The 17,172-nt window shown below is 38.3% G+C and overlaps 1 protein-coding gene across 8 annotated transcripts in view; it reads left to right on the top strand.

Annotated features, from left to right (window-relative positions):
• Positions 1 to 17,172, top strand: part of SHC3 (SHC adaptor protein 3) — an 87,831-nt gene that overhangs the window by 6,556 nt on the left and 64,103 nt on the right. The window contains exons 2-5 of one of the 8 annotated variants that reach the window (XM_075931869.1): positions 1,897 to 1,975; positions 2,304 to 2,374; positions 2,948 to 3,102; positions 3,237 to 3,401. In XM_075931869.1, the coding sequence (XP_075787984.1) occupies positions 3,243 to 3,401 (159 nt within the window). In that variant the 5' untranslated portion in view covers positions 1,897 to 1,975; positions 2,304 to 2,374; positions 2,948 to 3,102; positions 3,237 to 3,242. Of the gene's footprint in view, positions 1 to 980; positions 1,042 to 1,096; positions 1,357 to 1,896; positions 1,976 to 2,303; positions 3,402 to 17,172 lie in introns of those variants that run through there. The other 7 variants (XM_075931867.1, XM_075931866.1, XM_075931868.1 and 4 more) reach the window with 7 other exon arrangements.

Here is a 17,172-nt window from a genome sequence, read left to right as displayed (position 1 = left end):
TGTTTTAAATCTCTTCTAGTTGTTTTTCATATTACCAGAGAGTTTCAGCTCTAAAGCTTTTATCTGCTGTCTTCTTCCTCTTGGGTTTTTTCTTTAATTTCTGTTTACTTCCAATAGCATGTGGTGTTTAGTAATCACATCGGGGCCAAGGTACTTAAAAAAGAACCTCTTTTTTGTGTGATGCAGTTTCCCAATTGCCTCTGCATTGCAGAATGTGGGCTTCTTTAGTGCAGTCCCCCAGACTTCCTGTCTGAGAAGTGAAACCACTTTAAGGTACAGTTCCCAATACCACAAAAGACTGAGGAGAAAAGTAAGAGATTGAGTGATAGCAGAGGTAGGGGAGATTAGATAATGAAAGAGGATGGGGTCATCTGGACAGGAAGAGGGAGTGGAGGCAAAAAAGTTATTTTGAGAAAACTGCTGTTATTTCGAAATAACTTTGCTGTGTAAACATACCTTAAGCTACCCTACTCTAATCCTCTACCCTGTCTCTGCCTCTCTCTTTCACTGGTTTACATATGATACTATTTTAAAATACCCAGTTTGCTATAGAGTTAAATATTTAGCTCCATTTTTGTAAAGAACAAAGACAAACCAGAAGATCTCTGAAGATAAACCTGTAAAAAATTGGATCTGTCAATGTACATTTGCAGCAAACAAAAAATCAAGCGAAACGTGCACATTCATGTGGCTGTCCTTGATGCAAAAGAACCAGTTGAATGAATGTCTTAGGGTGAAATACACATTCAAGAAAATGGTTTTGCTCACATCCCCTTCCTAATAAAAATCCCTTACATTTAGCTGTGAAATATCTTTACTGCAAAACAATTATGCTAGTAATTTTTAGATCATTGTAAGCAGGTTTTCCCCTCAGATTGCTGTATGAAAGATCCCGCCTGTGTTTGAAATGGAATCTTCCACTATTTAGCAAGCCTTTGTTGAATGAGTCATCCAAGCTGTTTCTTATTGGCTGGGATGGTTAGCACCCAAGGGATTGCCTGGCAGAGGCTGCAAGGCCTTGCTTCATTCACAGAAATGTTGGTATGCTAGCCAGTCCTTTCATTCACATACACAGAATTTCATTCACATTTTGCAGGGTTTTTTTTAATCTGCTTCTAATGAAGAGAGTCATTTGGGAATGGCAGGGGTTTCTGTGCATTAGAAAACAGTAGAAATAATCTATGATGTGTATATTTGCTGTTGCTATGCTAGCAGGATGAAGAAAAAAATGAATGCTGTGTGGATACTGGAGCAGGTTTGCAGTATGGTGACGAAAAGGCTATTCTGCAGATCACTAGAAATCTGTTTTTACATTGAATAGGACATTTCAATTATTCATCACTGCTGGGATAAGAGGTGCTGACTTAATGTGTCATAAATTATACTAATTAAATACCTGTATTTAACGCTGTTTTAATGTGTTTGTGCGTCATGTACTGTTGCCTTAGTCCTGGGTGAAGGGAGGGATTCCCTCAAAATAATTTCTTCAAAAATAGGCTCATTCTTTTTAAGAGAACTTGCACCATTAAACTTCTTTTGTCTGAATTCGCTTTCTTACAGTGCAGTATAATGTCCAATATCTATAATTTGCAAAGCAGACCAAATGACAAGAGCCATATAATTATCTGCCTTCTATCTTCATTATACTGCACATTTTTTATTTTTCCAACAAAAGGGAAAAAGAGATGCAAATTTCAATATTTATACTTATTCTCTTATTCCTCATCAGTGTTTTTGATTGGCATTTATGCTTCACGGGAGCTAGTGCATTTTATATTTTTTACTGCAGGGCGTCAGTATGCTGCTACAGGTATTCTTGAATGTCCCACTGATATTCCTTAATTTTTCAGAGCCAAAGCAAATATTTATTTGTGTATTTTACATTTTTTGCTTTAGACTGAAGATCAATGGTGAATGAAGGTGTATTTCTTAAGTTTGCTGCTGTACTTCAGAAAAAAATTTTCTTCGGACACAGGTACGTCATGTATCACTACATTAAAAAACAAAACAAAAGCTTACTCTTGAATACTAGGATAGAAGGATTTGTTTCTGTACAAATCTGTGATGTAACAGTTTTTCTAAGAAACGGCATTGGCACAAAAACATTTTGTTAAGGCTGGTAAGTCTGCTTTTGTGAAAGAAAATGAGAATATTCTTTAGTGTAGTATGTCCACCCATTTTTTTGAATCTGTTGTATATTATGGTTTTCTGAAAGCCTTCAAAATACATGAATCCTGTTTTGTTTCTGTATATTTATGCATTGTTATAATATCTAATGCCTAACTGACTCTCTTTTTATACAGATTGACAAATATGTGGTATGGAAGAACGTGTTAACAGAAGAACAGAGTGGAGTATATTTTCTTTTAAAAAAGTTAGTACAGCTATTTAGAGGTGTTTGTATTTGGTCACAAAAAGAGAAAAAAATTAAAGATTGGAAGGAACTATCTGTTTGAGAAGATAGGAAAAGGAAATTTGAGAATTGATTGGTGCTAGTGTGCTGTAAGTGGGTGGTTTTTTTTTTTTTTTTTTGCTACAGGAAGTGATTTGCAGTGTTCACTGAGCCTTTTGTTGAAAAGGGTCCTTCTCATTTGTGTGAGTCATGCTTTTGCTGTGAGCGACTTGGCAGCTCTAAGCAGGACTGAGATCTCTGTCATAGAAAACTATTACTTCACCCAACCTTTACGTGGAACCATACATTTATTTAATTTTTTTTGCTCTTCCTTATACTCTTCACTCTTTTTAAGGCAAAATTAACTCTCTGTCCTCATTATTATGAATTGCCTTCTATGTTAGCACAGACATCTCCTGCATTGGCATCAGATTTGCCAGAACATATGCAGGAAACTAGATAGAAGGGCATGCTTCAGCGTACCAAGTATAACCGCTTCAGGAATGATTCAGTGACATCAGTTGATGATCTTATTCATAATTTGTCCATGAACAGCAAAGTCTCAGCAGTTGCTACAACCTCAACAGCATCTTCATACCTGTGTTCGCCTGAAGTTCTCCGCAAAGACCAAGAAGATGGACCCACCACCTTTTGTAACCTCATCCATAAGGTGTCCCACTTGAAACTCTCCAACACAGGCAGCCTTTTGGGTATCAAAAATCTCTCCTCTGCAGTGAAGGAGCTTGCTGCCTCCAAATTGCAGGGAAGCTCGAGTGCTTCTAGCTCAGCAGCAGGGGCTTCAGACAACACATGTAACCTTGTCTCTGCCACTCCGTGTTCTCAGCAGGACATGAGCAAGATGAGTACAGGGAAAAAACCACGGTCAGAGGAAATGCACCTGGGAGGTGAGGACTGGAATCAAAGTAGCAGCTTTGTCAATAAACCCTCCCGAGGGTGGCTGCACTCGAATGAGAAGATCCTGGGACCTGGTGTGACGTACATTGTGAAGGTTGGTCTGCTTTCCTTCCATTCTCTTCTTTTATCAATGAAAATTTCTCTGCAGGTTTTGATGACAGACTAGTGAAGCTGAAAGGAGCTCTATTTGTATGTTCTTATTTCTGTGGAATGCATGGAATGTAAATGTAGAAAGGCAGGACTAGAAAGCAGTGTTAATTTGTTATATTAGAGAAGAGGAAACCAGCACCTTGGATCTATCAGCATGTTTTACAGCTATGTTAGAAGATTTTTTTCCTCCCCTCAAGATGAAAAAAAGCTATTTTTCTTTCATTCTGTGTTTTTCTTAATTCAGGTTTTTGGCTTTATGTGGCATGTTATGTATGTCTCCGATGCATAGATTTTCAATATGTCTGGTGCAATCTGTAGCACAGGGGGAATGAGAAACACCTTTACGTGAGAAGACCTCTTTATCATGCACCATATTTCAAACTAAAAATTACTTCAAAGAAAAGTGTTCATTTTTGGGGGAAGTAGTATTTGCAATCTCATGGTGAGAAAACCATAAATATCTGTTTTGGCTCATTCCATAAATAGGAATATTGTTTATCTTAGTAGTGCAGGCAAAATGCAGACTCATTTTATATTACAGGGTTTTGGCTATCTCAAATGTTATTTCTCTTTCCAGTTCATTGATGCTTTATGTCCAGAGCCATGAACCATAAATGTCCAGGTTAATATGGTTGTATTTTTGAAAGCACTTAAAATGTACTGTAAAAAGGATGCTTCCTTTTGGTAAGAAGGGGATGCATGAGGTTTCTCTGTGGTGGAAAATTCCAGTTGATATTTTCAAACATTGTATATAGCATATATAAAAATGATTATACTGTTCACAATTCCCTTTTAAATCACAAATTCTTACATATGTAACAGCTCTGATGCTTAAGAGTTAAATTACTATGTAACAAAGTGTTAAGCAGAATGTAGATCTATTTTTATCTCAGTTTATTCAGTGTAAAAAATCACAGCATTAAGTGTAACCCACAGTGTTTTAAATGAGTTGAAGCCACACTGAATTTGGAGAGAGTGGTGTGAAATAAGCAAAACAGATTATGTTTTTAACAATTGGAGTTTAGAGAAGGAGGTTTTTGGTTCATGATAGATTTAACAAGAGGTACAGTTCAAAACCCTTTTTAAAAAGTACTGTCATTTTTTTTCAGTCTCAAACTTACTATGACACACACAGGAAAATGAGTTTGTATCGCCCTTCTGAGTGCACACTGCTTTTCTGATATTCTGCAAGAAGTCTGTTGATAGAATTGATATCTTGATGTTGGATGTTAAGGTAGTGAGTCTCCGTTCTCTTGCATTACAGTATTCTGGTTAACAAAAGGTCATGAACAATTCTCATCTTATCTTATGAAACTCAATCCATTTTTTCTGCTTAATACAGCATCAGAAACATGCAGTTACTGGCTCTTGGAATTCACTGTTATACGTGCAATCTAAAGTAATAATTATGAAGCAGAACAAAAACAGCCCCTCCCCCCCTTTTTTTAGCTGGTAACCATGCTAGAAAAAGCTGGAAAGTTTGAGTGAAAAGAGATGAAAGAAATTATTTAAAAAAAATAAGAGTGAACTCTCAAAAAGTAACCAATATTTAATGTGGGAACAATGCAAAGATTTCTCTCTATGCAGCTAGTGTCACATGCTTTAACCAAAATGTTGGGATATTTAAAAATAGCTTTAGCATTAAACATCAGTTGGGTTTTACATGTAATCAAGATTTATAGGAGTATGATATTTAGCGTTTCTATTAAAGCAGGATGATGTCTTTAACTTTTTATTGTCTGGAATACTCGTAGATAAAAATATAAATGTCAGAACAAAGGTTAAAATACTATAAAAACAAAATATAATGTATGAGTGAAATTAAAACCGATCATAGTTAATAATTCGCCTGTTCATTAAATCTCTCTGAATATTTTCCTCAGTAACTGCAGCATTCAGATAAATAAGAACAGAAGTGCAGTTCCCACATCATTAAACACTGTTAGTTCCCAGGGCTTTTGTGCATTCAAAACATCAAATCAATACATAGATAATGTACATTGATGGGAAGCAGTCCTTGGATACCTCAGGCTATATTGAATATCTGGGGGACTTGTACAGTGTTTAATTAGTACCATATGCTTTGCTGAGCATTCCATATGTCATTAGTTAAATGAAACAAAAAATAGATTTGTTGTTAACCAGTAAAGCTTTTATCATTTTGTGTGTATAATGGCTTAGGGTTAGTATTTTTCATTAACTCATATCAGAAATGTGGAAATTATTCAAGGAGGATGACAAAATGTTACCAGTGGACAGTTTGATGTAAACTATGTTGGAACCTCTCCAAGGAGACACAGCAATATTCCTGTGTTGAGTTGAACTATATATGTATTTATTATATATGTTATAAAATATATGCCTTTTCCTCAATTTCCTTCTTTTCCTCCATGTCCACAGTTGTTAATAACATATAATGTGCAAAAGAAAAATGGGCAGATATTTTCCTCAGAGATGACAGTAGCCATTTACCTCCAGACTTTATTGCTATCCTAGGGTTTTAAGCTTGCGCACACTGTTCATTTTGAGATGGACAACATAAATGCAACATTAAACATGGATAGGATTTACATTGTACAGGAGCCATGATACAGTCTTCTATTGTGGTGGAATTTGGACCTAAAAGTATAGGTGGTATCTACAGTCTGGTTTTCCTGTTAATTTAATCTGAATTATGGATTTTTATGGTAAAATTTAATCACATAGTGCTTTTTGTATAGCAGATTATAGTTGTTCAAAATATCTTTTGATATTTTAGTTTATTTTCCTGGTATCAGACATGTATAGAAACAAAATATTGAAGGGTGTTGGTATTTTACTTACGTCTTCGGTGAACAGTCTGACAACTTGTGGAGTAATGGCAAAAAAGAGAAATATTTTGTAGTAATGGATGTCCTTGAAGACTTTCATGGTTTCCGTTATAGACCCCCACATTTAATATAGAGTGATTATAAATATTCATGTTGTTAGAAAAATAATTTCATGTAATAAAACAGTGCAAAACTGCATAATCTAATAACTAACAGCAGTTAAATGTTTCAATGAAACTCATTTGTCTCAAATTATAGAAATCTGCTGATGATCTTAACTGTGATAATGGCATAAATGTTTTGTTTATTTGTTGATTTAACTGACAGCATAGTCAACAATCATGATAGGAAGTAAATTGACGTTAGTCTTTAGATACCTGTGGCTCAGTCTTGTAATAAGTACTGATGAGATTAAAATAGTGGCCTTCAGTAGTTCTAAAGTAAAACAAAACAAAAATACTATAATATTTCAATATAATCCATTCTGGTATTTAAAACAATTTATGCCAAGCATCCAAAAGTGCTTTACTAGGTATAAATGTGGATAAATCATAGAAAAAAACACTGTCAACTGCGTCTTCAGAAAAACAAATACGTGATCAGTCTTTCAGATCAAATAAGAGACAAGATTTCCAGATATAAAGAGCGTGATACCATAAGCAAAAATCTGAATGATAAAGTACATTAAATCATATTGCAAAAATATGTAAGTGCAATGCCTAATAAATGATATCTAATAAATTTGGTCACTACACTCACACTGTGTCTTGAGTGGGAGAAATGTTTAAATTTGACAAGGAAGAAGGTGGATGCCTTCTGTGTAGCCATTTGAAAGCATAATCTAATTTAGATACCAATCCTACAAACACTATTAAACACATGCTTAACTCTACTTAAAGGATTGGACCCAGTGAAATCAACTTGACTGTTCTCATACTTAAAATTAAAGCTATGTGTATTTGTTTACAGGAGAGGCAATGCATGTTCTTCATCATCCATTTAGATTTTATTGAACACTCGCATCAGTCTACAAGTAGATTATATGAGATTTTAAATAGATTATGTGAGATTTTGTAGACAGTTGTTGAATTTAGGGAATTCTTTCTATTTTGGAGGATTAAATTGTATCTTAAAGACAGGTCTAAAAAAGGATTGACATGTAAACTGCGCCACCCATTGCATTTCAATGGGAGGCTTTGTACTTAAAGGCTACACTTCTGAAACTCTATTCCCTCTTTTCTTTCCCCCATGCTGTAGTGGACAGTAATTTGCTACTGGTCTATAACAGAAGCAGATCATAACAGCCTCTGTGCTCATTTAGTTGTTCTGGAGAGCCTTTGCCCACTTGCTCTTTGAAAGCCAAAATAGTTGAGGGAAGGAATGTTCTTATTCTCCCTTACTGCCTTGCAGGAGCATATAATCAAAGTTACAAACCAGCCCTTAGTTTTTAATTGTAGAGTAGTCAAATTGAAATGGAGCTTTTTGGTCTGTTTCTTTTGTTGCAGCCTGCTGTATTTGGTTGATGTTAAATTTGTTTTCCTTCTTTATAACAGTGCTAGAAGATTTCTGTGGCTCAGGACCTTAATTAATTTTTTGTTTTTCGTCATTTAAATCATTGCTCTGGGATGGGGGTGGAGATGAGAGGTTCAGTATGCAGGCCCACTCAGCCCTCTCTTACCCCACCAGCTTGGGACCAGGTGAGATGCAGCTCTCCATAGCCACTGCAGCTCCAGCAGGCACAGCTGGTGGAGGGGTACATGTCCCCAGATCCAGGTTCATCTGCCCCCTGTGCTCTCCAGCCAGAGTGCTGAATGCAGAAAACTGCCCTTTCCCCTTACTCCCTGATAAAGGGGAACAACCAGCAACGCCCTCATATGAATCAGCAGGCACCCTTGCATGGGTGGTTGGTTCAGCTGGAGCTGGAGTAGGCAGGCCGCTAGCCCTACCTAGAGCCCCTCCCCTTCTGCTGAGGAGAGGGCGAGTAAGCGTGCACCCTCAAAGCCTCCATGGAGCACTGGTGGAGGGAGGAGGCTCCATCCTCCTTGGCCAGGAGCACAGGTAGGGCAGGCACTGGGGGCAGCAACACTCCACCCCCAGAATGCCTACAGAAGGCGTTTTGGGGATGGAATGTGGGCAGGACCATGCCTGGCAGTTTGGGAAGGCAAAGCCTTCCCCCACCTAGGCTACTGGATGCCAAAGCCCCTTCCTCCCCACCTAAAGGCACTTGGTGGGGGAGGTTTAAGCCTGCATCAGTCTCAAAAAGGGGGGCACAATCCCAGACTGCCCCTTTCATCTCCCTGGTGATTCTATTTCATTTCTGTTTGTTATGAGAAGCAATCCCATTCTAGGCACATCCAATTTTCCTGGCACAACCAAACCCTTAGAGTGCATTAAGTTCTGAAGAAAGGAAGCTGTGTATTGTATTTGGTGGTCCTGGCTCTTACTTTAGGAGAAGTTCTTGATCAAAAAGATGGACAGACAGGCAAACGGACAAATTCTCAAATATATAGTAGACTAGAAGGTTTAGCTGACATTACTTGGTATAGGGATGTAAAATCCCATTTTAATTGGTTGACCAGTTAAACACATTGTTTAATTGGCTAACTGAATAAAGAGGATGGTGGAGGGAGCTACTCCAGCCTTTCCTTGAGTGGCCCCCATGCCATTCTGTGATATGGAAGGGCTGATCTGGCCCAGTATAACCACATTGCCTATGTCATTTTGTTGTGACTTAGTAAGGGAAAGTTTACTTTATAAGAGCCCTAGAGGAATTAAACTCCCTAATACGAGGTTGGTGCCTGACTTCATCAGCCCACTGAAATTTATATAGTGAAATCAACAGAAAGATTGCTTTGTACACAGGAAACAAAATACATTAAGATAAAAGGCAGACAAAGACAAGGAGTAGATCCAAAGATGATAATGCAAAGGATTATAAGAAAATCTTTGCAAATCTCTTCCCCTAGACACCATCACATTTATGTTTCACATAAGTTGTGTGTGTGTGTGTGTGTGTGTGTGTGTGTCGGAGGGTTCGTTTTAAATCAAATCTGGAAAAATACATTAAATTATACAAGTTCAGGAAGTAAGAAAAGCAAGAACAAAAAAGAAATTAAATCCTGTCCATTCCCTGAAGGACTTCTAAATGTCCTATATTATATAGTATGCATGCTGCATGTATCTTGATGTTTATCTGTTTTTATTATCGTATTATTTGCTAGTACAGAATTTTATACCAAGCAATGCCTTCATTGTTTGTAAAGTTTAACATCTTCATGATCTCCAACACTGTATCACCTCAATGGGCATAAATGTAAAAAGCAAAACTCTTTTTGTTGACTTGCACAAGGACCTTTTAAGCAGTACATTCATTACAGTCCAAGCATTTTAAATTGATCCTTTTCTCTTTAGCTCCTCACAAACCTGAATATTTGTGAACATTTGTTATGCCACTGAGGGCAGATGCCATATTTTGTGGTAAAAAAAGACGTCAGCCATTTTAACATAATACTAAAATAAAATAATGTAAAATCTAAGCAGCAATCAAGAGAAAAGATCAAACAAAGTGCACATCTATGAGCCTCCTTCTAAAAAATATTAAATGAGGAGTTGTGTTGCAAGCACAATACACAGTAGTTATACAAAAAGCGATAGCTTGATGTTGTGTTCAGCAGCAGAACCTGGGTCTTCTGAGACTTAAATCAGTTGTTATCCACTTGGTCACAGTGCTCTCTACATTTTCTTATATTGCCAGGGCACACTTGGATGGTCTCATTGTAAATGAGAATCAGGCCCAAGGAGAATCAAGAAAAGCTGAATACTTGTACTGTTTGAAATATGAATTAGATTTGGGCCCAGGATAGATAACTTCTCTTAAATGTTATTTATTTTAGTTTATTTAATTTATGTTAAAATCAATGTTATTTGCAGATCTGTGTGTACGTATGTACTCTTGTGCTTGTGTGTATTGAAAGCACTCGATTGTGAGCATATCAGACTGATGTTGGTCTAGAAGCATGTGACTGCATCTAACATCTTCAAAAGACAAGAAGGCAAATGCATCTCAGCTGATTTAATACCATTGAATTTAATAGGGGTATAGCAGCTTACACTAGCAGTGAATTTGACCCAAGGTATATAGCCAAGATGTTGTGATGCAGAATGAAAATTTTTGACTGGTGGATGAGGTAGACAAGGCTTTCTTCAGACAACTAAGAGAAGCTTCCAGATCACAGGCCCTGGTTCTCATGGGGGACTTTAATCACCCTGACACCTGTTGGGAGACCAATACAGCAGTACACAGACAATCCAGGAAGTTTTTGGAAAATGTTGGGGATAACTTCTTGGTACCAGTTCTGAAGGAACCGACCAGGGACCATGTGCAGCTTGACCTGCTGCTCACAAACAGGGAGGAACTAGTAGGGGAAGTAGAAGAGGGTGGCTTTTACTTTTGACTCCCTCAGAGAACTGATGGACAGGATTCCCTGGGATGCTAACATGAAGGGGAAAGGAATCCAGGAGAGCTGGCAGTATTTTAAAGAAGCCTTATTAAAGGAGCAGGAAGAAACCATCCCAATGCACAGTAAGAAAAGCAAATATAGTAGGTGATCAGATTGGAAATCTTTGGTCAGCTTAAACACAAAAAGAAAGGTTACAAGAAGTGGAAACATAGACAGATGACTAGGGAGGAGTATAAATATATTGCTCGAGAATGCAGGGGAGTTATCAGGAAGGCAAAAGCACAACTGGAATTGCAGCTAGCAAGGGATGTGAAGGGTAACAAGAAAGGTTTCTACAGGCACATTAGCAATAAGAGGGTGATCAGAGAGGGTGTGGGGCCCTTACTGGAAGAGAGAGGTAACCTAGTGATAGATGATGTGGGAAAAGCTGAAGTACTCAATGCTTTCTTTGCCTCTATCTACACAGACAAGGTTAGCTCCCAGACTACTGCACTAGGCAATGCAGAATGAGAAGGAGGTGGGCAGCCCTTGGTGGAGAAAGAACAGGTTAAGAACTATTTAAAAAAGCTAGACATACAAATCCATGGGTCCGGGTGTAATGCATCCAAGGGTGCTGAGGGAGTTGGCAAATGACACTGCAGAGCCTTTGGCCATTATCTTTAAAAAATCATGGAGACCAGGAGAGGTCCCGGATGATTGGAAAAAGGCAAATGTAGTGCCCATCTTTAAAAAAGGGAAGAAGGAAAATCCAGGGAACTGCAGACCAGTCAGCCTCACCTCAGTCCCCAGAAAAATCATGGAGGGGATCCTCAAGGAATCCATTTTGAAGCACTTGGAAGAAGGGAAAGTGATCAGGAATAGTCAACACGTATTCACCGAGGGCAAGTCGTGCCTGACCAATCTGATTAGCTTCTATGATGAGGAAATTGGCTCTGTGGATATGGGAAAGTCAGTGGACGTGATATACCTTGACTTTAGCAAAGCTTTTGATATGGTCTCCCACAATATTCTTGCCAGCAAGTTAAGGAAGTATGGATTGGATAAATGGACTGTAAGATGGATAGAAAGCTGGCTAGACTGTTGGGCCCAACAAGTAGTGATTAATGGCTCGATGTCTGGTTGGTGGTTGGTTTCTAGCGAAGTGCCCCAAGGATCGGTTCTAAGGCTGGTTTTGTTCAACATCTTTATTAATGACCTGGATGAGGGGATGGATTGCACCCTCAGCAAGTTTGTGGATGACACTAAGCCAGAGGGAGAGGTAGGTAGATTGATGGGCAGGGATAGGGTCCAGAGTGACCAAGACAGATTAGAGGATTGGGCCAAAAGAAATCTGATGAGGTTCAACAAGGACAAGTGTAGATTCCTGCACTTGGGACGGAAGAATCCCAATCATTTTTACAGGCTGGGAACTGACTGGCTAAGTAGCAGTTCTGCAGAAAATGACCTGGGGATTACAGTGGATGAGAAGCTGGATATAAATCAACAGTGTGCCCTTGTAGCCAAGAAGGTGAATGGAATATTAGGTTGCATTAGGAGAAGCATTGCCAGCAGATCTAGAGAATGGATTATTTCCCTTTATTTTACTCTGGTGAGGCAACATCTGGAGTATTGCATCCAGTTCTGGACCCACCCCCCTCCCTACTATAAAAAGGATGTGGATGCACTGGAGAGGCTCCAGCGGAAGGCAACCAAAATGATTAGTGGCTAGAGAACATGACCTATGAGGAGAGGCTTATTTGGGCTTATTTAGTCTGCAGAAGCGAAGAGTGAGGGGGGATTTGACAGCAGCCTTCAACTTCCTGAAGGGAGGTTCCAAAGAGGATGGAGAGAGGCTGTTCTCAGTAGTGACGGATGGCAGAACAAGGAGCAATGATCTCAAATTACAGTGGGGGAGGATTAGGTTGGATAGTAGGAAAAACTATTTCAACAAGCCGGTGGTGAAGCACTGGAATGGTTTACTTAGGGAGGTGGTGGAATCTCCATCCCTAGAGGTGTTTAAGTCTCGGCTTGACAAAGCCCTGGCAGGTTAATTTAGTTGGGATTGGTCCTGCTTTGGGCAGGGGGCTGGACTCGATGACCTCCTGAGGTCTCTTTCAGCCTTATGATTCTATGAGTGGCCTACATGAATAACATATTAAAAGGGTGAGTGTTCTAACAATTTTTTGTTTTTGCCAAATGAAGAAAAAAGCTTAAATCCAAGCTGAACATCATCAGACAATGGCAATTTGCAATGGCAAAAAATGCCTGAGTCCAATCTGTGCCACAGCCTCTCCCACTTTTACTTTCAATGTAGCCGTTATTCTTGCAGTCAGGTAGGACAACATGAGGCTCATTTAGGTAAACCAAAACAATTTCATCTTGGGGGCAGAACAAGAGGCATGTACAGCCTATGGTGATGGGCACTGTAGAAAAACCATTGTCACTGTTTTTCATTTTAATTATCAAACTCTAGCAAATGTATAGTAATTTCATATAGCGATGCAACAAAACAATGCTAATAAATGTTTTTGAAAATCTGAATTTACTGTTGACTGTGTCCCTCTTAAAGCATATATTCAAATGTATATTATCAACATATATACTCTCGTATAGCACTGTAGGTTAGTTAATGTAATACTTTCATTCAGGTTGGCTAAAGACAACAGATCACCTATTAGACGAAATACCATCTTTTTGTTTTGTCTTTGTACATTACCAAGCATAATGGATCAATGAATAGGGTTCGCTGGTACTGCTAAATAAATCTAGCTATACTGTACACGATTTGTGGTTTAACATATGCCATTAGGATCTTCTATTATAGCAAAATGTTTTGGTTGTAGAAGCTTTTGCATGTTCATATTAAAGGAATTCTGATGCATAACACAAGCTGCTAGAACTAATCTGCACCAGGCTTTTGAGAAAATGTATCTCGTCGGAGATGGTTGGTGAGACACAAAATACCCTGATAACTGTGGCAAGTAGTTCATCTTATTTAAGGATGCATTAATGAAGTATAAACAATGCATTGCTGATACAATATTACACAGTGTAAATATTTACATTCGTTCTGATAATCAGAGTGTCTTGAATATTGTGTCAGAAATTTGGTACACTAAAGTTTTTGCATGTGCAGTTTTCCATGGGTAACATGTGTGTACAAAAATTTGGATGCGTGATGCAAAATGAATTTGCTCACATAAAATAAAATAGGTAGATTTATTGCTATCCAGTATGTGTATATCTAAATCTACATTAAATTTTTGCATGCAAAAATGGGTAGAAAAAAATGCACCAAAGCTTGCACATGCAAAATTGTGAGTGCAGTTATTAGAGTAGTTAGTGAAGTTTTGATCCATTGACGTTTTGCACTTCATGGATATTTTTGAGCTATAGTGATAGTGATTTTAATTCATTACACAAGCATACAAAATACAAAAGATTAGAATAGTGTTTTGAAGTGTTCCTGCCAACATTATTTTGAACATTTATTTATCCACAATAATGAAAATTAGATTTTTTTCAGAACTGGAAATTTGCTTCTGAGCAGTACTTCATTTCTAACATGCCAGAAATCTAAAGCCACTAACTCATCATCATAAAGACCCGAGGTTGTAATTTGAGTTGCAGAGATACACCAATTGGTAAAGGAGCTCTGCACTTCTTACTGTGGTTTACTGGATAGCCTTTTTGTTCCCTGCTTAGGGATTGACCCTCAGTCTCAGCTCCTGTTCTGTGTAGTGACTTTCTTAAGCAGTCTTTTTTTTCTTCTTTTGTCTGTATCTGCTGACACAAGAAATGAAGGACAAGATTTAAACTCTAGCAGTGAAGAGCACAGTCAGGTGCGGAATAAATGGGTAAACAGTCTGATAATGAAAATGAATTCAAATGCATAGTGAAAATATACTAAATCACTGCACAACAATTCTTCTAGGACTGCCTTCCCACATAAATGAACAAGTTCTGCTGCATAAAATCCTTTATGCCTAATTATTCAGGAACCATATTACTAGACATGAAAAGCAGTATTTATCAAGCCTACAAAACTGCCACTGGCAACTCCTGTTGACATTGTGCTGTGTGCTGTACCTATCCTGTAATTATTCAGCACCCAGTTCTGTGAGGTGAGATGTATTCCATTTTAGGGGCTGTGCATGTACTTCTCCCAGTAAAGTCGGTGAGAGTTGGAGACACTCAGTACCTTGCAAGAGGCGCTTAGTTTTCTCCAATGCACACAATTTTATGTGAATCACTGCCTGCAGTGGAGGCACTGTACAGGTTAGCTGAGTTCTAGGGAAGAACAGAATGAGCAATTCCAAGTATGGTAATGCACCCCTGCCCATCCTAACTAATAGTCATTGATGGACCTCCATGAACTTAGCTAGTTCTTTCTTGAACCTTTTTCAGGCCCACAGTGCAGGCGGGGAGAGGAAGGGAAGGAAGAGGGATGGCAAAGGGAGTAACTGCCTTAGGGCCTGGCAATTCTAAAAGGCCCAGAGCTCCTAAGCACCACTGCCATTAATGCAGCAGCAGCAGCAGCAGTTGGAGCCCTGGCCCTTTAAATTGCTACAGGAGCACTGCACAGCATGCTGTGGGTGGCTCTAAGGGCTGGAGGGTGGAGTGGTGTGCACTGGTTGGCACTGAGGGCTGGCTGCCCTGCCCCTGCCCCTTCCACTTGAAGCCCCGTGTCTTTCTAGAGTGCAGAGCTACTTTCCCCACCCCCGCACCTTTCCCAGGGGCCGGGCATGGCTGTAGGCCCTAACCCTGAGTTGCTCCCTTTGCCCTTACTCTTTGCCATCATTAGGGTTGCCAGATTGTTTCAACAAAAATACCAGACACACTCGACATTACATCACAATCTACATTACATCTTATTTAGAAAATACCAGACATTTATATTTTCTCAATTTGTTTCCCGAACAGAAAGCTCAAATACTGAACTGTCTGGTTCAAAACTGGGCACCTTGCAAGCCTAGTCATCATACATGTTTTGCTTTTGTGAAAAGTCCATGTATTGCTCGATGGAAACTATATTTATGATAAACTTTTTGCATTGTCATAGAAGCCTGAAGCTTTTTATCATTTAAACAACTAAGCACACAAGGTTTGTATGCAATACAGAACAAAGATTGCCATTTTTTGACATTTTGCCATTAGGTAGAATTATCTAGATAAAACATTGTATAGTCACCCAACATCTATTATTATTGATATTATTGATAGAAATGTAGCCGTGTTAGTCTGGTGTAGCTGAAACAAAATACAGGACTATGTAGCACTTTAAAGACTAACAAGATGGTTTATTAGATGATGAGCTTTCGTGGGCCAGACCCACTTCCTCAGATCAAATAGTGGAAGAAAATAGTCACAACCATATATACCAAAGGATACAATTTAAAAAAATGAACACATATGAAAAGGACAAATGTGAAATGTGATTTGTCCTTTTCATATGTGTTCATTTTTTTTAATTGTATCCTTTGGTATATATGGTTGTGACTATTTTCTTCCACTATTTGATCTGAGGAAGTGGGTCTGGCCCACGAAAGCTCATCATCTAATAAACCATCTTGTTAGTCTTTAAAGTGCTACATAGTCCTGTATATTGATATTATTCTTACTGAACATTTATATTATAGTAGAGCCCCAAGATCCAAGTCAGGATCAGAGCCCTATGGTACCTGGTACTGAACAAATGTATATAAAATAAGATTCCTGTCCAAAAGAGTTCACAGGAAATTAATTGTAAAAGCTTTTAAGCTATTTAAAGCACAGCCTCAAATAATATGCAGTGACTCACAGTCATGCAGTGAAAATTTTAAAGCTGGCCTTGATTTTCTTGAGGACTAGGCACACTGGGTATTAAACAAATACTAAAGTTCCTCGTGCTGCTGCCTAGATTCACTGTTTTATGAAGTGAATTTCAAAAATATCTTGGACTGATTCAAAGAAAATGTGGAATCTCTCTTTTTCCCTGTTACGAAAGGTTGTCTATTTCTACTGTCCTAATTAAATCAACAACTTATGAAGCATACCTCCTTTCCATAATTATTTTAATAATATAATTTCAGCAATGATCTCATGATCAGAAAACCAAGCACATAGTTCAGAGAACAGAATGGAGAGAGGGAATTGTAGACTTCACAAAGTGCTGAACTGAAAGGAATGACGCATCTTTTTTTTTTTTAAGCATACACTGTGGAATGTTTGCAGCAATTGATTTTTTTTAAAGTCATCTCTGGGAGGTATTGAACTCATCCACAGAAAATGCATCTTTGTCCCCTAAATCCATTTGCTATTACAGTTGTGCAAAACTACCCTGGTGTTCAAATAGAACGTGGCAGTCAAACAGTAGCCTCATATTCACCAATTAAGGATTAATAAAGCATGTGCCATATAGATTACATTCTTTCTATCAGCAGATAGCACAAGCTAGTAATTGTATTATGTACAATATAAGAGAACA

The sequence above is a fragment of the Pelodiscus sinensis genome, chromosome 6, assembly GCF_049634645.1.
Source record: "Pelodiscus sinensis isolate JC-2024 chromosome 6, ASM4963464v1, whole genome shotgun sequence".
In the NCBI taxonomy this organism is placed as follows: domain Eukaryota; kingdom Metazoa; phylum Chordata; order Testudines; family Trionychidae; genus Pelodiscus; species Pelodiscus sinensis.
The sequence above is the reverse complement of the archived record's forward strand: the minus strand, read 5'-3'. Positions and strand labels throughout refer to the sequence as shown.